This window comes from Homalodisca vitripennis, chromosome 8 (assembly GCF_021130785.1).
Source record: "Homalodisca vitripennis isolate AUS2020 chromosome 8, UT_GWSS_2.1, whole genome shotgun sequence".
Lineage (NCBI taxonomy): Eukaryota > Metazoa > Arthropoda > Insecta > Hemiptera > Cicadellidae > Homalodisca > Homalodisca vitripennis.
In genome coordinates, this window is record NC_060214.1 from 18,147,812 (window position 1) to 18,173,528 (window position 25,717).

Sequence of the window (25,717 nt, forward strand, 5' to 3'; positions counted from 1 at the left end):
TAAGAAATATCATGCGTGGGTCTGTGAGACTTGGTGCCAGTACCGCAGGGTTAAATAAGATTTGTCATCTGTTTCTTCATTGCGTGAGTTTGAGAAGGATTCTGTGAAGAGAATGTTGCGTTGGTTGTGCTCATGGATTTTCATTGGGTAACTTCGGTTTTTTGGTTTTGTAAAGGATTCAATTGGACGTCTTGAGAGTGAGATTTTGTAAATCTTTATAAACAGTACAGCCCCAGTAGTTAGATGGATAGTACATGAAATAGAGTAATGGTTTCTTGAACAAGTACACATCTATTTGAGCGATTGAATGTTTTGGTGCAACCATTATATCTGTAACGAGTACACTGTGAATGGTGTCGTTTGAGCCTCGAGGATTCGACTTTCTATTTTTACAAATATTTCATTGTCTAAATCAATATTATATCTTCCATGTCTTTGGAAATGTCAAAATCAATGCAAGCAGCCACCCCTATTTATGTAATATACTCAAAAACTCAGAATTTTGTGTGTATTGTAGCGGGTTTTTAATTTTTCACAATGAGAGTGGAAACACTGATTCCCAGTGTCGTCATTGTCAACATTCAACACGAATACATAAACTGTTGTGAATGAAATCCTAGACGTTATTAAGTTAAAGTGTGATAAGTTATTATTTAAATTTACAAACAGAAGAAAATGGATTTGAGTTTAGATGAAATAATAAAGAAAAAGAATATCAAAATAGGGTCACAAAAACTTAAGGGCAGGTAAGTGCTACGTTAATTAAGTATCTAACCTCAATATATATTGTGGAATAAAATGTTAGTAGCCTTGTCTTAATATTGTAATTATTATAATTATAAAATTATGTGTTAAAAGTAAAGTATTGTGAGTAAAGTGTTTAGTAAAAATGAAATAGGCCCCGTTTTATTGTAGAGAGCCAGTTATTTTCTAATTTGAGTTTTACCAGTGCTAAGTTGTAGTTTATTATAGGTTAATTTTGCTAATTTATAAGTTGCACATTCAATAACTTCATGTTTCAATTCAAATAATAAGAATTAATTATACTGCTTACTTCTGGGGTTGCAGTATAATAAGACCCCACCGCAACAATCAAATCAGCTAACCAAATTATCAATTTGAAATACCTAAACTGTTGAATACAAGGTATTTATTTACAATACCGTGACCATGAAAAATGGACTTTTTTTTCATGGGTTGGGCATTTATAGCCAAGTATTATTATCACAGGTGCATATAAACTGGGGGGAAAGTATATTATTGTATTATATTGATGCCTTTCGGGCATTATTGCGTTAAGGATGGAAAATAACCGACAAAATTTTGTCGAACAACACTTGGAGGGTTAAGGATCAGGGGCATCACGTGATCTGGGATTCGACTTTTGCAAGCTCGAGTTAATTTTTTTTCTAAAAGAGCAAGCAGTGCGCAGCACTGCGCAGCGGGCAGGCATCGTTGACAGGATTAATGTACTAGTCAGCATCATTTCAGTAAAAATGCCAGAGGTACTGTCAAAAACAGAGTTTTCAGAGGATTTCAAAAAATTGTAACTCCTTTGATTTTCGTTGCCGACAAATTTTTTCTTCACTATTGTTTTCAGGAAAAATTGTAGTTTTCAGGGGAAAAAAATGAACATACCTTTCCATGGTCACGTTATTGTAAATATTTATACCGAATACAAAGTCATTCAACTATAGTTATATTCAGTTGGTTATATCCAGCTCTTTTTAATGTATTAAATTTCAATAAACATTGAATCGCAAAAAGTACTTGCTCCGCCGGGAGTCGAACCCGGATCTCTCACTTGCCGGGTGAATGTGCTACCATTACACCACAGAGCGCTTACTTTTTCCGATTCAATTATTTTGTATCTGGCCGTATCTGTCACATATGCGTTTAAATAAGCAAACTAACATATGATCGGAAGACCAAATACCTGTCAAACGACTTTTATTTACATTAAATTGTATAAATGGCAATAGCCTTATTTAATATCAATAAACATTGAATCGCATTAAAGTACTTGCTCCGCCGGGAGTCGAACCCGGATCTCTCACTTGGCGGGTGAATGTGCTACCATTACACCACAGAGCGCTTACTTTTTCCGATTCAATTATTTTGTATCTGGCCGTATCTGTCACATATGTGTTTAAATTACAATATTTTTTTAATTAGGCCTAACACGTAAATAAAATAAAATCATTTGTTTGGTATTTGAGTAATGGCCACAAAATGTAAGGAACTACTCGGTTGCAGTATAATAAGGAGCCCCCACCACAATAGAATAATGGGTAAATATTAAGATCAGCGACTACCGCTCCAATCGCCGTAATTTTTTGCATACTAACACAGGTTAACGTAATTTCACCGAAAAAAAGTAAAATTAAAAAAAACCTGACTGACAGTGTATTTATTCGTTTTTTTTGGTGTTATTAGTTCGTAGGGCAGTAGTCCAGGTACTACTTCTAGTATAAACTCGTCTTATCTTATCAGTGATAAGTGTGTGCCGCTTATCTTTTGCCCTGTAATGAAACCCCGCGTTAGTTCTGTCTGAGTTTTGTGGGTATGTCCATGTAAAACAGGACAAAAATATTAAAAAAATATTTTTATGAAATAACCTAGGTTTGAAAGTTTTCAGATAAAGATTATTCTGAGCAATGTTGGCAGCATTAGCTTTTTAGAGGAAAAATTTTATTTTTTGTTGGTATTTTGTGTTTAGTTAACACCTGTTAGCAGAGTTCATTGATGGCTGTTTGTTAAGCCTCACATCTCAATTTTAATAACTGATTATACATTAATCTAGAAGGTGGCCAGTACCAAGAAGCCATCTTTAGAACAAAAGCTAACTAAAAATATGCTTTTTTTACATTTAGGTTAAGAATTGTTCTTTCTATTAGGATATGTTTTAAACCTTACTTCATGTAACTCGTGAGTTACCAAAATTACAGATTTTTCAAGTTTACTTATGTAATACACAACCAATAACAATAATAAAACAGATTCTATTTAAGAAAACTATTAAGAGTATGGTACTATTTTTTTTTAATTTTTAAATTTGTTTCATTTGCAACGAATTTTATATAAGTTTTTCTGTAACGTGAGTTACTGTAAAGATATTTATTCATAGCACTTTAAACATTGTTTATATATTGGAGTTAATACTAATAACAAAACAAGCTCTTAACATAGTTAACCCCCAAAACAATTAAATAATTATGGTAATATTTTATATTTGTATTGGTCAGAATATAATGCCTGTTTTAATTGTTCAAACATACTTCTAAATATAAGTGTAACATGAGTTACCGAAATTTGTTCCAATATTTTGGGTCTGGATCTTATGATTTTAATAAATATAAAACTTGCATTTAACTTAGATAACCTTACCTTATAAGCTTATATAAATCTTTTTATTCAGGAAATTATTATTTGATTTATTAGACCCACTTTAAGTACACACCAAAATGTTGTAACGTGAGTTACCACTTCAACCTAGAAGTGAGTTCTCGAGGTAACCTTTGTCTTTATATTTTGGTTACTAAGTATTCCCAAAATGTACAGTTCTGGGTAGTTTAGTAGGAGGTAAGATTAATATTAATCCTAAAAAAATTAATCTGTAATATTTTAAGATTAAGAAATAATCTTCAAACTTTCTACTAAGCAAGAAAATATATATGAAGTGCCTGTTAATGACCCAATGTTCCTTCGACAAGTAGTGGTACAGTAAAGAAATATTCTATATATAATCTGGTGTACAGTGATGACTCTGACCTTTCTGATGAAGAATCATCCGTTCCGAGTGTTTCCTAGTGAACTAATTAGAAAAGAAAGCATCAAAAGTTGAACTTTCAAGTGTAAAAGACTCTTTGGTTACATTTAATTATGTTGCTATTTGCCAAAGTGGTAAATTGACAAGTTTTGGAGACATTGAAGTAATGTGTTTGAAAAGTGATAAAAAAACTGTTATACATTCAAACCAATCGAAAATGATGTTACTTTTCGTCAAACTTGGACAAATTTTGAGTGTTCTTTCTGCCTCTTCCAGAAATTAAAATGAAAGGTGGAAGATATTATTATTATTTTAAAAACAAAATAAATATCAGAGAAAAGTAAAAATGTTAGCTACACAGACTGTCTAATAGTTTTTAAGCGTTAGTGAATATTCTTTATATATACAAACCATGTAAAAATGTAGTCTATAATTACCATAAAGTTATTTGATCTTATCTTTTTATTCTTTCATAGTTGTGTAATAAGAAAAATACAAACTGGAAGTTATAGAACAGGCCTAAAGCAAAAAATATGTTGTTTTTAGAAATAATAAAACTTGTTTTTTACACTGGTAAAAAGTTGTATTATTTTTTACAATTAAAAACAAATATTTAATTATGCCAAACTAAAAATAATTAAGTGTACTGATACTAAAGTAGTTATTGAACACAATTCAATATATAACATTGGCATAACAAAATTTATTTCTACAAATAATAAATGTCCTTAGGAAAGAGACACAATGTAACATGAGTTACTGTAACGTGAGTTACTGTCAATTAGATCAATAGTATATTATTAAAATTATGTTTTTCAGTTCTTATTGTTGTAGTTTGTCACAGTTAAACCTACAAACTCTTGAGCCAATCTTAAGTAATTAGATTAAGAAAATTAAACATTTTAGGACAAAAGTTGTTTCATGTTAAAGTTTGCTTTCAAATTATGACGTCCTTTTTGTGTAACATGAGTTACCGAAACTAGAGAATTATTATTACCTTAATTATTAGTCTCAGGAAGTTGAAATCTGGCCAATGTGTATTATAATTCTTGCTTAATACTGCAAGATATTTTTGCTTAATATTATGCTTTAAAAAAATAAAATGTTTCAACAAACAACTTAGGACCCATGTTGAAATGTAACGTGAGTTACCATGGACATGCCCTGTGTGTGTAAGCAGTTATGGCGTGATCTAGGCTTGGACTTTGCAAGCTCGAGTTAATTTTTTTTCTAAAAGAGCAAGCAGCGGGCAAGCATCGCGTGATCTGAGTTTTGAATAGGCAAGCTAGGGTCTTTTTAGCGTGTGACAAGAACCATCGCACGCCATGTCTATAACTTCACTAATTATTCCTTGTCCATGTGGGTTTGTTTGTTTTACGTCTGGCGGTCAATCGAAGCCGTCCTATAGGTCACGTGATCCGCCCGGCCAATCGGAAACTTTCCTGTTTGTCACGTGACTTCTGTCAACTCATCAAAACGACCATGGTCGGCCATTGTTTTTAGTTTGATAGTCGAAAATCTTGTTATTTATGTGTTTTGTATTGCCAACATTGTACTGCCGAAAAACTGGTTTTTATATGTTAGCGATAATCGGGACTATTTTTTTCGGTGAAATTACGTTAACCTGTGTTAGTATGCAAAAAATTACGGCGATTGGAGCGGTAGTCGCTGATCTTAATATTTACCATAAAATGTAACAAACTAAACAGTTTAACATTTAGTTACTTTTTATTTTTAAGGATATACTATGATTCTATTATGGTGGTGGCGAGTCAATTATAGTACATGAAATATCTTAGACCAAAGTAAATTTCAATGGACATAAGTATATGCTATAAGTACGCTTTTTATCAGGTAGTAGACACACAGTAGGCATCTCAGACCTGTGTATGTAAATTTTTTGGTTGCACCAAAAACAGGAATGGAATCAAATATCGATTAGAATGATTTAAATGTCAGACATATCTACCCTGTAAAGTAATTGATTGTACTTATGTACTAAGCTGTTCAAACTTATAACTAAAGTTGTACTATTTGATATAATCCAAAATGTGTAAATTTCTTTTTCATATAAAAATATGGCTTCACTATAATACAATCTTAACCCTTCCCACACAGAATTTATATTTCAATTTTGACTCATAACACGTAATTAACTTTAAAATTTTTTTTGTACATTTTACCAACTCTAATTTATTTTTTAGTTAGTGGTGGCTCTTAGGAATAAAAAATAATACAGTATCACAAAATAATCAGACCCCTATATTTTTTAACAAATTTTCAAATTTTACAAAAAATCGTCAGGATTTCGCCATTGCATAGAACAATATAGGCCTATAACGACACAACAAATAAAGTAATAAAAAATGAAAAGATAATATAATGCTAAATACAACAGGAACATGAACAGTAAATAAGGAAATATGGCCAAACAGCGTTAAACACTAAAATGTGCCGTGCCGGGATATATCCGTTTACCACGTAATGGTTCGCCGCAGGCTGAAGCTAAACCACGCCACGAGGGACAAAGCCATGCCTCCCACCACTGCGACGTGCCAATGAGGTTCAAACTGTAACATCTGCTTTTCGGAACAAGTATTCAACACTCCCTTGAACTCTAGCGAATTCCACGGCAACTACAGTTTATTAAATAACACAAAATAGACTTTGAAGGATATATCCGTTTACCGCGTTTCAGTCAAAATAAGGCCTAACGGATATATCCGTTTGCCGCGTGGGAAGGGTTAAAAGCCTAGATAATGAAATTCAGATCGACATTACTGTTCCAAACTAATTAAAACAAAGTTTAATCATGTGTATGGTATTTAAATAATGGCCACTAGAGATGGAAATAGCGTTATTTATCAATAACCTACTACAAAATAATGTATCGAGGTATTACTTTCATGTAACATGTTAACATGGTAGCAAGTAAAAAGACTAAATCTACATTTGTATAAGTGCTCATGTGAACTGAGCTTGAATTTAAAGGTACTATCTGAGTGTTGTTTTTAATTTTTTCACCAGAAGTGCAGGATGGCGTGAAGTAACAAACAATATCTCTTACATCAGATCACGTTGGACCATCTGGGATGTGATTTGAGGTCAGAAAGTACCGATCGGAAATGCCTGTTGGCATCAGTGTGGGCTTTGGTTGTGCCACCCTGCACTTCTGGTGAAAAAAGAAAAACATCCCTCGAGATAATACCCAAATTCAAGCTCAGATGACCTGAACACTTGTTAATATCGACTTTTATTTAACTTTTTATGTTTATAATAATACTATGTATGTTTAGTTCTTAATTATAAATCCTTCTGAGGATCAACTCAGAAGGATTCGTAATCAAGGGTATAGCCCATAACAAATAGTAGGTAGGGACAGAGTGACCTTCTTCTCGCTGCCATCGTTACTTTTCAGTAGGCAAAAACAAGAACGGATTGTCATAATGACATGCAATTTTCACAGTAAGTCAAATAAAGTCTGTTCTTTTAAATAATGTATTTTTTTTAGGTCCTCAGTAACAAAAATTGTTAAAACAATAGTGACCTTCAAAAAATACCAAAGTACTGAAAATTGTGTGTGAAGCAGTAAGTTATTACTAATATATAAGTCAAAGCATCCTTTTGAATTAGTTTAATTGAAAAAAACCTTGATCTGATCCATTGACACTGGCCTCTAGTAACAATTTCCAAAGTTAAATAAACCGATAAAGCGCGCCCGCACCCGTATCTTCTGTACGAGTACCAGTGTTTTACAAATATTGGGTCGAAAATTTGGAAGTGTTCTAGGGTTAAAATATTGCTTACTATTTAAATTGTTATTATAACAAATATTTTATTGAAAAAGTACTGCAAAAAATTAAATTAATACTATAATCTCTCGTGTAACCTAATACAGTACTCAATTTTAACATAGATTAATAAACTAGGGGTCCAGGAAGAAATCAGGGTCTGGGTGGGGGATAACTAACAATTTTATTGTAAATTAATTCAACTCACTATTCTAACTAGCTTCCGGTCGGATCAAATCCATACTATTGGTGTGAAACAAATTCTGAACTGTATTCATGTACTTCTGTCTACTTGCATTACCAATGACAACAGGGGGTCGACGGGCATTTGCGAGTAGTAGTGAAACCATTACTGTGTAAAGACAGGTCCTTACATTTCCGACTCCATCCATCAATATAAGTTCCTCAATTAAGCAAGCAAGACTCCTACACGTATTTTTTTGTTGAATTGAAACACCAAATTTCTTATTTTTAGGTCACAAAATGGTAGGAGAAACATGAGCACAGGTAGAGTAAACAAACCAGTACAGAGTAACAATGGGCGAGTCACCAGACCTCTTCGTCGCACAAACTCTCAGATTGCAGACAACCCAAGAGTCGTCGATGCCCGTTTGCGAATCATCCAGAAGAATCGCCAGCGCATGACGGATGCTAGAGATAAACTTTCTGAGCTAGCGAAACAGACGGACGCTCGGAATAAAATCAAAGGCAGAAACCCGAAGTTGGTAAGTTCAGCAACAATAGTTTAAAGTAATGAATAGACATTAATTAGTGTTTTAGTGTACAATTTGATATAGAAATAACTCTACCAAGGTTGTCGGAAGAAATGTGGATTTTTATATGCAAATATTGTCTCTGTAACAAGTTTAGTTTGAATATTTTTTTTTAGAGGATCTTTCTACGCCAGTTGCACTTTAGAGAGTCCAGATTCCGGGAATTAAACTTGTGACAGTGTCTGACTCCAGACACTGCACTAAGAGGAAGGTGAACTGGAGCTAACAACTGAGAGAAGCTATCAACTTTGTTTTTAACTTTGAATAGCTGCCATCAGTGTCATATCTTAAAACTTTAAGAGATATCAGGAAATAAGCAAGAATAAAAGTTGTTTTAAACTTTAATATTTCTTATCTGTCATTTTGAGTCTATCTTGGGTTATAGTCAAGCTAAAATGTCTGCACAATTTGGGAATGGCTGCCATGTTATTTGCCGGTTGAGACTGAAATAAAATCATTTAGTTATATATGTAAATACTGTACTGTCTGTTGCAATGCCATTTTAATGTATTGCACTAGGCCTAAACGTTTTGAAGGGATATAATGTTATTCAAGAAAATACTCAGTCCTGAAACTGTGGGGAGCTCCTCACTTCAGCTGATGGCTCCTTTGTAATATCGATAACTGAGTCATTTATTTAAAATTTTTAGTGTTGGCGGATTCTTGGCAAACTCCCTTCTGGGAGCAAGGGATATGGAATAGCTTCCATAAGTAAGGGTGGTCCTGTGAAAATTTTGAATATATGATATCTTAAAACAGTGTTGTTATGTATTTCTTAGGTTTTGAGGAAAGTCTTCCTTGCGAATCGAAAGTGCTTATTTTTTCAGATAGAGGTACTGGAACGTTGTTAAATGGTGCATTTTGTCTCAAATTGAGCACTATGCATTTTATAATGTACCCTTGTCTCATGATGGCATTATAACCTTTTTTTTGTTGTAAACCCACAGATATAAGTTATTTTAAATACTAACTACCTATAAATTGATACATTTTTGTTCCCTTCCTGAAAATTTTGTTTCAACAAAACAATAAATCTTAAAACATTTATTTGAAGTGGGATGTAACAAACCCCACGCTCATTGGAGGGAGGAGGGTATTATAAAGTGGAAAAATGATGTGTCTGATGTGGTCAAAAGGGTGTGTTAGAATTGTTTCAATTTGATTAGTCTTCAGATTAAGACTTGCATATATACCAGTTTTAACATTCCTTCTATTAATATGTCTTAAACTTATTATTTTTGGATAAGCTTGTGGATATTATATAATTGAAAAGAGACACTTTCGCTCTTTAGATTTCATTATTTATCTTAGAATTATTCATATGTAATTACCTTAAAAATCAATTGCTATATTATATGATGAATAAAAATGTTACCAATTTTTAAGTTAAATCCCAAGAAAATCAATTGGAACTAAACAGTTTTGGGTATCACACGTGTTAACATATTCATGACGACGTGTACCCCATCTGGTACACACGTTCTTTCACAACTACCCTTGTGTACCCCATCTGGTACACACGTTCTTTCACAACTACCCTTGTGTACCCCATCTGGTACACACGTTCTTTCACAACTACCCTTGTGTACCCCATCTGGTACACACGTTCTTTCACAACTACCCTTGTGTACCCCATCTGGTACACACGTTCTTTCACAACTACCCTTGTGTACCCCATCTGGTACACACGTTCTTTCACAACTACCCTTGTGTACCCCATCTGGTACACACGTTCTTTCACAACTACCCTTGTGTACCCCATCTGGTACACACGTTCTTTCACAACTACCCTTGTGTACCCCATCTGGTACACACGTTCTTTCACAACTACCCTTGTGTACCCCATCTGGTACACACGTTCTTTCACAACTACCCTTGTCTACCCATTGGGGTACACATTGCTATACATTTCCGTATTGCATTTTTATTGTTTGCCTGTCTTTATGGTTTGTTAAATTTTATCCCGCGTTTAAGTAAATAACTTCGGAATATCGTGTACCCCGTCGAGCGCAGGATTACTATATTTTTTATGGACTCCATTGGGTACACAGAAAAAATTTAAAAAAAAACATATTCAAATATTTTTCTGTGCAAAATTGCAAAGCCTTTTTTACATTAGATTTAAATGTATAATGTAAAAGAACATTACAGTTTTTTGGCATTATTATTGAAAAGTTCCATGGTATATGAAAAAGTGTGGAAATTAGCTTTCGACGTCAATATGTTAAAAACCTGAACATTTTTGGGAAGGATTAAACCAGAATTAAGCACCCAAAACTTACTTACTATGTTGTCTAATTATTCGGTAATAAAGAAAAAGATCTGAGCTGGAGAATTTAACATTTCAGGCTGTGCAGCCAAATGGACGAACTGATCGAGGCCGGATTAACAGAGATAACTTCATCAGAACTTTGAAATCAGTTCCACTGCTCAAGCGTTCGTTCAGAAACAATGTTGCAGAGATCGCAGGTAAATTAAGCGTACTAACTAGATATTATGTTATAGTAAATAGTTTGTAAGTGGATAAATAATAAGAAATGTGCCAATATGTTTTTATAATATTTACTTTTTCCTTAGAAGCTTTATTTCGTTATTCATTTATACCCATGGCAATGACATTGAAATGTTTATATATTCTTAATATAATAGTACTTAACTATATTGTAATTCTATGGTAAACTAATTCTACATAACATATCATAACAGATAGGGGCACAATAATAGAGGAGATAGGAAAGAGAATATGGAAGAGTGGAAAGTTTTTCAGTATGGTGAAGAAGATTGTGTGGAGTTGGAACATTGGGAAAGAATCAAAAGTATTGATGTATAAATCTTATTTCCAACCAATTTTATTATATGGAGCAGAGACGTGGACGTGGACTAAAAATGATTTAAGCAGATTGCAAGCTGCAGAAATGAGATTTTTAAGAGGGGATAGAGAAGACTACAAGAAGAGATAAAGTAAGGAACGAAGTAACAAGAGAAAGATTGAAGGTAGTTTCACTGCAAGAGACAATGGAAAGAAGAAGAATACAGTGGATGGGGCATGTGAAGAGGATGGGAGATAATAGAATGCCTAGAATAGCACTGGAGAAGGAGGAAAGAGGAAGAAGACCGAGAGGAAGATGGGAGGACCAAGTGTGGAAAGACATAGAGAGAAGGGGACTACAGAAAATACAGGTGGAGGAAGAGGAGACCTGGAATGACAGACAAAAGTGGAGGAGGCTGTGTACGACGACCCGTGATAACGGAAACGTCGGATGATGATGATGATGTAATTCTACATGGCTTAAATAATAATTGAGAAATACAAATGTACGTACTAAATAACTACTAATAACCATTAAATAATAATGATAATATAGTAATAATAATAACCATAACAATATAATAAAGTACATAATAACAATAATAAATCAGTAAAAATAAATTATCAATAACAATGTATCAAATTTGTGATTATTGAGAGTGTATCATGAGTGATGCATGAGAATGTGTGTGTGTGTGTGTGTGTGTGTGTGTGTGTGTGTGTGTGTGTGTGTGTGTGTGTGTGTGTGTGTGTGTGTGTGTGTGTGTGTGTTGGTGTGCATTCGTGTTTGCGCGTGCTTACATGTGTGTGTGGTATGAGTGGGAGGGAGAGAAAGAGAGCAATAATTATTTAAATTTATTTTATGTGATTTAATTTAGTTTATTTTTTTATATCTTTTTTGTTTTATTTATAATTTATACTATAAGAATTGAGATTATTAATAACCTGGCCATGGAGTAAGTGAATGACTGTTTGAGAGTTTACTTTCTTCTTTCCCCTGTATTATGGGATGCAATCTTTAATCTTTAGTTTTAGGAATAATGAACTTGTTTGCTAAGAACAAATAAAAATTGGACATTCAAATTGTTTAGAAACCGAAATAAGTTATGCAGCAGAAGAATCTAGCAGATTCTATCATTTCTAAAAACTGGAGAAGATTAAAGGCTGTACTTTTTTTGCAGATCCTGCCGCGTTGATTCGTACAATCAATCGCCCTAATCTTAACTATATGCCCCGGTCCTCACCCTTGTATGTGGATGACTTCGACATGTCCTCACCGATGAGGCCTCACACGGATCTCAGTGGTATCAAGGTGGTCACACAGAACGAGTACATGCAATACAACCAGGTCCAGGTCAGTGACATTGTGAAGCTGTAAAGTAATTAATTAGTCATGTAACAGTTTAAGCGTTACCGTGAAAACGTAAAAATGAATACATATTGTTTAATACTTACAGGAGTACGTACCGGAGCCGATGTTTGTGGATCACCATGACGCCCCTGTATTTAGAAGGCATCTTGATAATCCCAGGTAAACTAATTAACTGTTTTACTTAAGTACTTACATAGAGTATATATACATTATTCTCCACCAAGGCAAATCAGTGGTGTAACTAGGATTTAATTTTGGGGGAAGGGATGAATCTGATTAAAGAGACACCGTACCAGGAAGTGTGGAATAAATCTGAGAAAATTAAATTTTAATAAATTAGATAGGCTTAATTCAAAGTTAAACATTTAACTGCTTTTGAACAAGTCATATTGCTGTTATACATATGTACTTTTATTTATTAGAGTTTTCAGGGGGTGGATCCCCCTCACCCCCCCCCTTAGATCCGCCACTGTAGCAAATGTGTACTAGAGTGTGAGCATAGTTTTGTTCTTATGCAGTCAAATTTGGATAACCGGCAATATTTCTAAATGGTAATTAGATAACACTGCTCCAATAACAAACCTCATTAAATTGGAAATCCTTATTGTTATTTAGTTGCTTAACCCTTTGAGTGCCGCGGCGTTTTGCTATATGGTATGCATAAAATGCCGAGCCAAAATGCCTGATTTTGCAAGGGTCTGGTTAAAAATTCATAAAAAAATTATTTATTGGTATAATGTCCTAGGTTTTTTGTTTGTTTTGTAGATAAATATATTTTCTTTGTAAATATAATACATTCATTAGCAATTTAACGTTTTTATACCAATAAAAAAAACATTATCAAAAACTTTATGAGCAAAAAAAATTTTGTTTTTTATTTTGAGACAATGTAGTGTTATTGAAATATTTTATTTTTTCACTTTTAGTTATTCTATCTTATACTCCATTTAATTCTTCACAAAAAGACATACAAACTTTTTTTATACTTATAAATAAAGTTTGGAAAATAAATATGAAAATATGAACCACTACAAAACTAGAAATCTTCTAACTTAACCTAACACTCTGTGTATTGTCTACACTGATAATGCTTAAATCTATTGCCTGCAATACTAGGTCTTCATTGTCAGCAATGTTTTTAAGACTCATTGTTTAAAAATATCACTGAACAAACATAAAAACTGTACAAACGTATTTAGTAAAGTATTAGATGCTTACGATCGCCGTAACTCGGGGCCGTCATTGTTCTACTTACACACAGACTAGAACAACATACACAAACAAAATAATTTGAAGATACTAACACTACAAACCCATTTACACTTAAATACTTTCAATATCATTTGTGAAATAAACAGCAGCGCAAACAAAACACGTGACGGCTCGTCCGCGTAGCGGCCGATTCTAAACGCGACTGACGCGTTCATTTTACAACCGCCGTAAAAATCAGAATCTAACCAAAATGCAAAAGTTACGTTGAAGCCTTTGGAATGCATATATATAGTCATTGAGCCAATTTAGATAAATACTATATAAAATATAAGCGTTACTGCAGAAGTCGCTGACAGCGATTCTGGCATTTCTTGCATATAATACGGGATCGCTGACAGCGATGCTCTGGCACTCAAAGGGTTAATGTGCACAATGTTGGCCTTCTTGATATTAACAGGCTGTTCAGAATAGGAAACTTGAAATTTCAGACAGAATTGTGTTTCACCATGGCAATTCTCAGACTCTCGTGTATGTTGCAACACAACCACAATTGGCATGGTTCAAATGGGATTTCTATTACCATTCTCCTTACAATCCTCCTGCATATGACTTTCTCCTATTACTGAAACTGAATTGAAATTTCACAAAGGAGTACAGAGAGTGTAAATAATAATACTGTCTGATAAAAAGAGTTAATCTAATTGGTACATTGGTACAAATAATGTGGCTATGGTGGGAAGGGTTGATTCAAAGTGAATGTTGAGCTTAGCTGCATTTCACCTTCCTCTAGAGCAGTGAGTGATATCTTACTCTGTCACTCCTGGACTCTGGAGTCATGTTCGTCTGAAGAGATCCAAAAAAGACAGGGATGAAAAAACTCTAAAGAAGTCTACATTGTTTCAACATCAAAGACACAGAGACCACAAAATATTAAAAAATGTTTCATCAGGTGAACAATTGATGGTTTTATTTTGTGGTCTAGTTGTCTCTGATATCAAAACGATGTAAAGAGTTTGTTTTGAAATTCTTCTACACCGAATTTTTTTGGATCTCTTCAGGCGAACATGACCCCAGATTCCAGGAATCAAGTCAGACTTCAAGCACTGTACTAAAAACCAAATTGAAATGAAATGAAATATGCCTGTGCAAATTCAACATTCACATAGATACATAGTTTTGAAAGTCTTCAAAAAAAGTCTCCTTGGGCATCAATACATTGCTACCAACACGATTCCCATGCCTGCAAAGTTTCCCTGGAAGTCAGCTGCCATAACCTCTTTCAGAAACTGTTATAGCCCGTTTCATGACAGGAACATTTTGAAATGGTGACCTGTTAGGCTTCTCTTGAGCTTTAGTTACAGAAAAAAAGTTTTCTGGGCTCTTATTAGGGTTCTATAGAGACTGCGGTAAGGTTGCAATCCCTATTTGGACCAGGTAGGCAACTATAACGAAGGCATTGTGGGGTAGAGTCGTATTGTAGGTAACCGTATGCGATCATCCACTTTGCTTTCCATCAGTGAACATCAGTTTGTTCTTAACAAAACAACGGACACAATCTTGAACTACACTATAGCTTGTAACGTCTTCTCCATTCACAGAACACAATTCAAAATGAATTTCCACTGGTTGCTTTTTATTTGGTAAAAGAATTCCAAAGAAAGATAAGGCTGTTTACTTCACAGTCAGCGGTGTTTTGTGAATGATATTTTGTTTCATTTGCTTCCATAGTATTGTCTAGCTATACAAAAAAACTCTTTACTTTCCAGATGAAATTCTTACATTTATTATATACGTATAATTCAATGAAATATTTATTCAAATTCGACTACTTAAAGAAATGTACTTCTTCAGCCATACTGTGAGATTTGAAATGACAAACAGTGAGGGATATGTTTATTGTGCAGGGGTGGCATTACTGTACCTCATGGTAGAAGCGGAGGAAGGATGAGCCAAGAGATGAGGGCGCGTCTGGACAGTCCCAAGCCTCCCCCCGCCTACATCTACCCTCCCCCCTCCCACAGTCCCCCACTTTCTCCTGGCCATCGCATTGTTGTTTCCAACTTACATGCCAGCGTTACCCACGAGGACATTAAGGTCAGTATACATTGTTGTAAGGGTTACAGAACAGTATCTCAGAATCTGTAATTCAATCTCTTGTTCTTGTTGAAAAAGAATCTAACATGTGGATTACCAAAAAGGTAAAGAAGACAAACCATACAACAGTCGGAAAAGGCAATATTCAAATTGTTGTAAATTAACATAAACAACATAAAAAACTTGTTGCACATGTTAAAACTAACAAATATAATCAATATAACTATGTCTACTAATGTAATTAGAGAAGATGTGCAATATGTGAATTAAAATTTAAAAGTACTGTAACAAAAAACTAATAAATATTTTTATAGACAGTAACATTTTACTTTTTTCAGTTTTATTAGTCAAAATAATGAGTACATTTAACGCTTAATAATAATACCTTAAAATATGTTTCTTTTCAGCTGTTAAATATTACGTTAGTTTGTATTGATTATACACCATTTACTATACGCTTATACTTTTGGTTTCATTGTTTTAGTGAACCATACTGAACACTTCAACAATCAGCTTAATATATATTGCACAAAAACACACACTTACACTGTACATAAAACAAAAAGATTAATTTTCTTGAATTTAAGTGGGTTTGTGTTAGAAATACAGATTTATGCCTTTATGTAACACCTTCATGATGCTGTATTAATTAGATGACTTCTTGCTAGCTAAATATTCGTCATAAGTTGTACTAAGCTTTATATAAAAGAATTTTTTTACCCTGTTCAATATATGTTTTTAAAATGTTATGGGCCGTGTCGATAAAAAGTGTATCCATGTTTAGGAACTGTTATAATAAATTATGGCAATTATGGCATTCATCATGAATGTAAAAAATTGTTTTCTTAAAAACATCTGATCTGTTACATATAACATTATTATTATATAATCCTTTGATAGTAAACATTTTAAAATTTCTGATGATTGTACAACATTTCTTTGATGTCTATTTACAAAATATGTAATAATGCTGAATTCAACAAAGAAAATTTGTTCCCACTTTCTTTAACTTTTCCGTAGTACAATTCCACAGTAAAGAATTTATTTTGAATAGGCTTGGTTTAAACAATTACATAAATTTAAATAAGCATAGTACAAAAAGTTGCAAGATGTGCGAGAGCTGTTTTCACTGTCATGTTGTTGCTGATATAAGATGTTTGATAATCATATTGTTGATTTTATGCTGCCTGCATGATGGATGTGCAGGAGTTGTTTGATAGTCACATTGTCAATATTATGTTGACTGTGTGATGGATGTGCAGGAGTTGTTTGATAGTCATATTGTCAATGTTATGTTGACTGTGTGATGGATGTGCAGGAGTTGTTTGATAGTCATATTGTCAATGTTATGTTGACTGTGTGATGGATGTGCAGGAGTTGTTTGATAGTCATATTGTCAATGTTATGTTGACTGTGTGATGGATGTGCAGGAGTTGTTTGATAGTCACATTGTCAATATTATGTTGACTGTGTGATGGATGTGCAGGAGTTGTTTGATAGTCATATTGTCAATGTTATGTTGACTGTGTGATGGATGTGCAGGAGTTGTTTGATAGTCATATTGTCAATGTTATGTTGACTGTGTGATGGATGTGCAGGAGTTGTTTGATAGTCATATTGTCAATGTTATGTTGACTGTGTGATGGATGTGCAGGAGTTGTTTGATAGTCATATTGTCAATGTTATGTTGACTGTGTGATGGATGTGCAGGAGTTGTTTGATAGTCATATTGTCAATATTATGTTGACTGTGTGATGGATGTGCAGGAGTTGTTTGATAGTCATATTGTCAATGTTATGTTGACTGTGTGATGGATGTGCAGGAGTTGTTTGATAGTCATATTGTCAATGTTATGTTGACTGTGTGATGGATGTGCAGGAGTTGTTTGATAGTCATATTGTCAATGTTATGTTGACTGTGTGATGGATGTGCAGGAGTTGTTTGATAGTCATATTGTCAATGTTATGTTGACTGTGTGATGGATGTGCAGGAGTTGTTTGAGGACATTGGGCCTCTGCTTACGTCCCGGTTGGTGCGGCCGGGCACTGCCGAGGTGATCTACAAGGAACACAAGAATGCCAAGCAGGCAGTGGAAGCGTACCACAACAGACAACTGGATGGCCAGCCTATGAAATGTCTGCTCGTCAATCCTAGGTCACCATCTGCCGGGTAATTATATCTTGCTAGTATCAATGAAATTTAAATAACGTCTAGTGTAGATTGTGTTTTCCATAAAGTACCTATACTCTTCTTTGTTTGAAGTTTGTTTTTGACAATGGAAGGATTGTGAAGGAAACCGGATTTTTCCGGACTTTGCCATTGTTTAGTGATAAAAAAACAATCAGTAACACTACGTTTTGAGATATGCAATCTGATCTTTTCTTCAGGTAAATAACTAACCTAACACATAGTTACAAACAAGGTTTAAATAAAAACATCATACCAGAGCGTTGTGGCATGCGTAAGACAGGAATCACAACCACCATGTTGTGTGTTAACTTCACTAACTCTAAACCATGCACTTAATAAAAAACAAAACACAAAACATTATTAAAACTGAACTCCATAAGATAGGTCACAATTCGCTGACCAACCACCTACGACTGACCTGAGGATAATAGCTAATGGCAATCGTCACAGCAGAATAAAGATGGCGGCAAATTATATAATGATGGTGGAAAAATAGCTATATTATTATTCTATGTTTTCTATAAAATTATACTGAATGGTTAATGCATACATTAATTACATTAACCTCGTTATCTCAAATAATTTTATAATTACTAATCTTAGATCAAACCATTTTGAAAGTTAACCACAAACTAATCAGTAGAGCTATAATAACAGTGAACTGCGTTAAATTTAACTTGTTTATTTCTGCGTTTAGACATTTATAGGGAATTATTGTCAAATAATTATTTCCAGTTTTTATGTCTATAGTAATGAAAAATATACAAAAAACTTTTCATTGTTATATATTTTTGGATACAATGATTTAAAATTGCTGGAATTAGTTAGGTAATGATTTTATTTGAAAAATATTAGGATCAAAATTTGAGATTTGATTTTTAAGATTTAGAATCATATTTGAACATGTTTGATTGAACAATCACTACTGCCTGCTGCCCAAATACCATTGTGTTCGGCAGCATGATTGTTCTAGAATGCATGATTAATTTTAATAATTAAAAGAGAGTTTTTAACCACCATTATTGTATTGTGGATGTTGGAATTCAAATTATTTGTTGCAGAGAAATTTAAAATTGACAAAATGCCCATAGTAGAAAAGTTTATAAATTAATAAAAAAATGTATGAATCACATAAGATATTTTTAATAATTAAGTAAATAAATGAAAATTTTACAGCTCTGTAGTGCATGTTTTTTAAAGTGCTGCTTTTTTTAATCTCGTGATTGTATTTAGGACACTCGATTTATCTAGAGTTGTACCAGCCATGGATGTGCCTTGGCTGTCTGGGAACACAACCATCAGATCTGTACTTGCTTCAACACCACGGGTGAAGTGAACAAAAAGAAATAAATAGTTGCAGCAACTACTATGAACTAATAGTATTTTATTGAAATGAAGCAAACTGTTATCATTAGGTAGTCACTATTACAGGCCATCCATAGCAGATGGTAGTTTTTACTTCCTTACCATCTCCATTGTAGTAATTACTCTACTTTTACGGACTCTTGGCTGTCTCTCCCGGCCGGGCGATAAGATAAGCGTGTAAGGCTCAATTCCCCGATGAGACATAATGCTCAAATTACTTCCTGATCAACTTATCAAGTGATGAAGCATCCTGATTATCTTATCAAGTGATGAAGCATCCTGATGATCTTATCAAGTGATGAAGCATTCTGATGGTACTCTAGAAAAGACCTCTGTGATCAGAACACTGTTTTTTCGTATTTTTACAGAACACCCAATCATTGAAACTCACTGAAAAGGTAAAAATTCCAACTTTAGCTTCCAATAAAATCTTGGACTCCTACATCTTCAGCCACTCCAACTTGAAATTCTGGATTAGCTACATCACGTAAAAAATTACCATTTTTATGTCAAAGCTTCTTTTCATGTCATCTCTTTGAAGTATAAATATAGCAGTTACAAAAATTGACATATTCTTCCTCAAACTGTAAAAGTTGTTTCTCAGTGACATGCTGAAGCTCACAACACAACTTTTTTTGTTCTCATAGTACAAGAAGCCTAGAAAATTGCACCTACTCCTATAAAGACCTTTGCACTGCTTTCAGAGTGACAGGATAGTTTGGAGGGGTAAGGTGGTGAGTAAGAACCACCTCCTGTCGAGATTCATGAGGAAAAGTTAAGGGTACTAATCTCAGGTCATGTCCCCTAGGAAGAAGGAGAAGCTAGTCCTGCACCAGCCTCTCCAGTCAAGGCAGGCAGGGGGTGGCACACCCTTATATCTAGGCTGGCAAGAACCTTTGACTTTTAGGAATCGAACCCTACCAACTCTAACATCAGTCATCTCCCACAGTAGAATATACGTATAGAATTACCCTTGCGCCCCAGAATCTCGACATTTGCGGTTAGTGATGTGCTTGCTGCTCCTGGACATCCATAAGGTTGCCCAGGTTTAAGTGACACATCAGTTTTTGCTGCACCCACTGTGGGTTCAACTGGAAGGTATAAACCAGCTAGAAGTAAACCCTCCTAGGGTACACAACACAACTTACACTCATGAATGTGAATGAGCATTGCCCTAATGCGACTGAACTGAAATGAAATCATGTCATAAGTTTAAAGACGGCTGAATGTCAAATTCAAGGATCAATTGGAGAAGTGTCAAAGCTGAAGCCATTCAGTGATTTTTGTGAGTGTCAGTCAATCTTTAGTTTTCTACACCACTTACGTGCAGCACCATCGCTCATAATGTTTTCTTCATAAATACAGCACATTCTCTGATGGGTTTCTGCTGCACTATTTATTCCCTTTTGCTTGTAGGAAACGAATAAAACTCCTTAATACACATTTAGGGCTGCTACTCAGTACAAACTAGCTACTTGAACTCGGCAGTGACAAATGTTGTAGTGGCTACTTGAACTCGGCAGTGACAAATGTTGTAGTGGCTACTTGAACTCGGCAGTGACAAATGTTGTAGTGGCTACTTGAACTCGGCAGTGACAAATGTTGTAGTGGCTACTTGAACTCGGCAGTGACAAATGTTGTAACGGGGAATATGCACGATTAACTATTTATTGCCCACACCACAGACCTGCCATGTGTCTGACCATCATGGTATGAGATCGGCCCTTGTACTATGAAAATGTTTGATAACGCTTTCATTTTTATTCACTTCACTGAATGTTGTGCACATCAGTAATTCTGATGTTTTGAACTGTTTCTACGTTACAAGTGACGCATTGTTGTGATGTTTCACAGAGGTGTCCTGAGGTCCAACAACATCCCAGCTGCCCCCAAGTACCCCAGCAGTAGCAAGTCTATGGTGGTCCCGGACCTGTCGGCCATCCACAAGGCACTGTTCACCAACAAGTGATCATGTCGGTCAGCTGATACTTGTAAATAGCATTGACATTTTTGTATCATGTACAGTGTTCCCACTCTACTAAATATAACGTACTAATCTCAATATCGTAGGTATTTATTGTGTTCAGCCAGAGGTAAGAAAGTTTTTTTAACCGCATAAATCCTGTATTTTTTTAGAATATCGCTTTAATATCACAATGCATATAAACCAGTCGAACCGAAGGAATTAATTGTTAATAGTTATTGTATTTGAATACAGTGAAAATTGTACGAAAATTTGTTTTTCATGAACAAACGATTTTAAATTATCTGGTTCATTCGTAGTGGCACAGCCACAGGTCCTCTTCCAGCTGGCAACTTGGGATGTTTCAGATGTGTTATAAAAAGATGTAAATTACAAGACTTTGCCTCCATTAAGAAATTGCCAAGGTGAAACATAGCTAACGGAAGCAGATAATTTAATTTCTTTTGATCCATAACCCAGAACAGTGAACGATTTATTCAGCCTGATACATTTTTTCAGTTCGGAAAATTTTGTCAATATAAAATTTTGTGAACCTCTATGACTAAAAAGATTCAAAACAAATGCATATATTATTTTAAAGTTTTCTTTAGTTTGTGAAAATGTATTTTGGAATCTGTAATTGTCATTATAATTTTTAATAATCATTTTGGTTTTGATTGTGACATTATTAGTGTAATCTTGGAAATTATAAAAAGCACAGAGAATTTGAGTAATTAAATTGAGTAATGTGAATTAAAAGGTTAAAGTAAATTCAAACCCTGGAACTGGTAAATGCGTGATATTAGTTATTTTAGTTACAATCTACATGTTAGCACCCGCAATCAGGCTTTATTGTTCCACCAATCAGAGTACTTCTTATTTATCTGTTTGTGGTTATTTTGATATCTCGCAGGTTACAATTTGAGATAATACATTTTTAGTGAATTTGTGACAGTAACTTCCACGATTGGTTAAGTGACCTGTGATGACATGTAAAAAAGTAAAACATAAAAAAGTGCATAGATAAAAACATCATGAAATTTGTCTAAATAAATGTTTGATTGTTTTAGATGGGTAAATATGAAATAAACGGCCAGAGTGGCAAAAAACGTATTGTGTTATTAACCTATTTTTATCATCCTCTTGAACAAAACAATAAAAGGTTTCAATGATGGGTGGAAATAACAAATAACGAAATTATGGAACATAAGAAGTGGAACTACTTTTCTTACGTGGAGTAATATTTCCTTTTTTTCATCTGTGTTGTCTTGTGACTATGAGTCAACCTTGTATGGGTTGCTAGCGACATCAGCCGTTGCCCCATATTTGGATACGTAAAATATTAATAAAATCTGAAATCAGGGCCCGACTATATAACGTAAAGTAAAGATGTCTTATTTTACCAGGGGTCTTTTTAATAACGTTTGTGTTATTTTACATCTTCTGAGAATAAAAGTTCATAAAAGTCATATTGGCCTTACACAAATACCTCCTGACAACGGGCTGCTTCCTTGCACTGATGGAAACAAGTAAAACATATCCCTTGAGGTTAAAGATCAAATTCTAGAGGGTCTAATCACAAATTCCCCTGGCCATTAATGCTGGCTGGGAAACAAATTGGCAAAGTAAAAACATATTGTAAATTCACTTATCATACATTTTTTCGTATCTTGCAAGAAAAGTATTTCGACTTTATTGTTTTGTTTAGATCGACAATTGCAATAGGGTTTATAGCGCAAATCTCATTACCGTTGTGGATAAAAGTAAGTTTGAAAATAATACAAACAAATTTAACCAAACTGTCTACAAACAAATAAATAGTGTAAAAAAACAAACATAAGTTTAAATAAGCAAAACTAACATTATCCTAATTTCATATGTATCTACTAACAAACCACTTGGTAATTTCCGATCATGAAAATATCTTTTCTCGATTTGAAAATAACACACTATTATTACACAATGAACACATACTCTTATTCAGAAAAAACACAATGACTAATTAAAGAAGGAATACATTAATTTCCTAATATTTTAACTGCTCACATAATCCACACACAAACGTATAAATAACTTTAAAAACTAATAGACGTATTAGAGTTAATGCGCCGCGGTAGTTGATTAATGGATGCCATGATTATCAACAAGGCAGTGAGTCAACTCCGCAGGACGCCTGTTGGTGCTGTACTAAGCTGTTCTGACCATAGAACACTCAGATAAGCTATCTGACATAACATTGAAAATCATAGATAATAAGAAGCACAGTACACAAATATAAGCACAAAAATACCTTTTATTTAAATTACTAAAAAACGTACTTATTTGTAATTTTCACCTCCTAAAACCATATATAGTTTTGTTTAGGAGGACGAGCAGAATATGTTAATAATGTTGAAATTTTAATTGGCAACTTCCGGCCGTTAACTTTACTGATACCTAATTGTTTTAATTCATTGGCTTGTAAGTATTTTCACATCTTGTGCAAAAATGAACAAAACATAATGGTTTTGTGATACGTTTATGAAAAATACGTGTACATATGTATGTTATATCTTTTTTTTTATTTTCATGAAATAGGCTTCAATAATAAGTATATTTTAGTATCTTTCATCCTAATTAATAAATTTCTTTGTTGTATAAACAATAGACGTTTTTAAGTAAATGGTATTTGTTAACCTCATATAATAGAAAAGCCCACATTATTGGTTTTCTTTATTTAAAATGTTTCCTCTAATACAAAATACCATATTTTTCATTTTATGTTTTTTATTGATTTGGTCAATATTTTATATATAATTTTAACAATAAACAAACTTTTTTGATATTTAGGTGGCATTGTACTTGTTACAGAACAGTTCTGTGATAGAATTTGTGAGCCTGGAGTAGCTGTCACAAAAAGACTCTGTGATACAAGGCCTATGAGTTAATAACTATTATAGTGTTAGTAAATTAACATGAATATTAATTAAATGCTTAGACAATCATAGTGTGAATGTTGAAGCTTTTACTTTAATGTCAGATTGCAATTTTGAAAACCGCTGTATTTGATGTTTTTATCTTCAATTTGAAAAAAATTATCTCATAATTTGTTTTTTACTCAAAATTAAATTCTCTCTTTTTTATTTTAAAATTTGTATATTTTTAAGTCAGAGTACAAAAAAAATTCTTTCTATTTTGTTGTGGTGATGTTTGTAGAAAAATACTGAATAAAATTTTAAATAATATGATATACTTATTGTATATAATAAAATAGTAACAACAGGTGATGTACAAGCACTTATACCACAGCTTATGAGGGATATTGTATCACCAGTTCCAGGGTTAAATAATTATTTTTGAAGATTTCACTAACTGTTTGCTCGGCTCTTGTCATGAATTGTAAGTAATCAGTTGAGCCTAGGAGATGTTGAATAAATAAGTATATTTCAGTTACAAACACATAATAATTCAACTTGTTGGGATTTTAGATCTTTGTTTCCTTTGGGTTCAGCTTCAGTTTGTTGTGGAACTCGAGTGTGCGTTTAGCTATTTAGAGAAATAAATTGCTCTATGTAAGCAAATTTGTTTTTTCTTTTTGCAATATAATTGTTGTTTTATAACTTTTGTACATACTGTCCTCCATAGTATTATCAAGCATTGTTATAGATGTCTTAATTTTATAAAATAATTCTTTGTGATCTGTTAAATTATAATTTCCTCTGTGGGAATAATGAGGTTATTTAAATCTGGGAGATTACTAGCAAATTGTGTTAGGAATAAAATATGTCCTTGACTGCTTTCGAACACATAGATTAATTTATGTGTGTAATAATTACATTGTTACTATCATTAAACAGAAATACATTGAAATGTTTGAAAATATTGTTTTACGTGAACGCTTCCTGTATTGTTGATTAAATCAGGTGTTTGAAGTCATGCTGCTCCATCAACTCTTTTGCTGTTAAATCCTGTTTTTTTTTTTTCATGCAGTATTGTTCTCTCCATATCCAGTAATATAATTTTATTTTTACTTTGTACTTCAATTTTTTTCCATAATCCCAAATAAAATTTTTTTGTATAAAATAAACTTAAGAAAAATTGAACCTATTTAGGTGTAGCAGTGTAAAAGTTTATTTTGAACAAACATTTTTTAATATACAGTGTACTAACAAGGCGATATGTAAAATTAACTGGATTTTAAAGACTTACAGTGTTGTAGTAAAGAGTAATTACCTTTTTTTTACAAAATTGTAATTAATGTATTGGTTTGTGTACATGACCACTATGTGGATCATCAAAAACTATTGAATTATTGAGTACAACTTTTTCAAGGAAAATGGAACGTATTACTATGCAATACGTGTGACAAAATTTACTAATAAAGACAATAAATTATTGCA

At 33.5% G+C, this 25,717-nt stretch overlaps 1 protein-coding gene across 2 annotated transcripts; it reads left to right on the forward strand.

The window, feature by feature from the left end:
- Window positions 1-543: 543 nt before the first annotated feature.
- LOC124367374 (polymerase delta-interacting protein 3-like) lies at window positions 544-25,717 on the forward strand. Of its 2 annotated transcripts, none has more exons than XM_046824139.1 (8): window positions 544-746; window positions 8,036-8,285; window positions 10,682-10,802; window positions 12,324-12,496; window positions 12,600-12,673; window positions 15,631-15,820; window positions 17,811-17,989; window positions 21,230-25,717. In XM_046824139.1, the coding sequence occupies exons 1-8, from the start codon at window positions 676-678 to the stop codon at window positions 21,342-21,344; spliced, it is 1,173 nt and encodes a 390-aa protein (XP_046680095.1). In that variant the 5' UTR covers window positions 544-675; the 3' UTR covers window positions 21,345-25,717. The 2 variants fall into 2 exon arrangements, with proteins under 2 accessions (XP_046680095.1, XP_046680096.1); XM_046824140.1 differs by having other exon boundaries at window positions 545-746; window positions 12,324-12,490.

What these genes read in the sequence shown, in the direction of transcription:
- LOC124367374 (XM_046824139.1), top strand. Translation starts at nt 676, where the DNA reads ATGGATTTGAGTTTAGATGAAATAATAAAGAAAAAGAATATCAAAATA. An exon ending in AAGGCAGAAACCCGAAGTTG is followed by an intron (nt 8,286 to 10,681) that starts GTAAGTTCAGCA and finishes TTAACATTTCAG; the next exon opens with GCTGTGCAGCCAAATGGACG. An exon ending in TTACCCACGAGGACATTAAG is followed by an intron (nt 15,821 to 17,810) that starts GTCAGTATACAT and finishes ATGGATGTGCAG; the next exon opens with GAGTTGTTTGAGGACATTGG.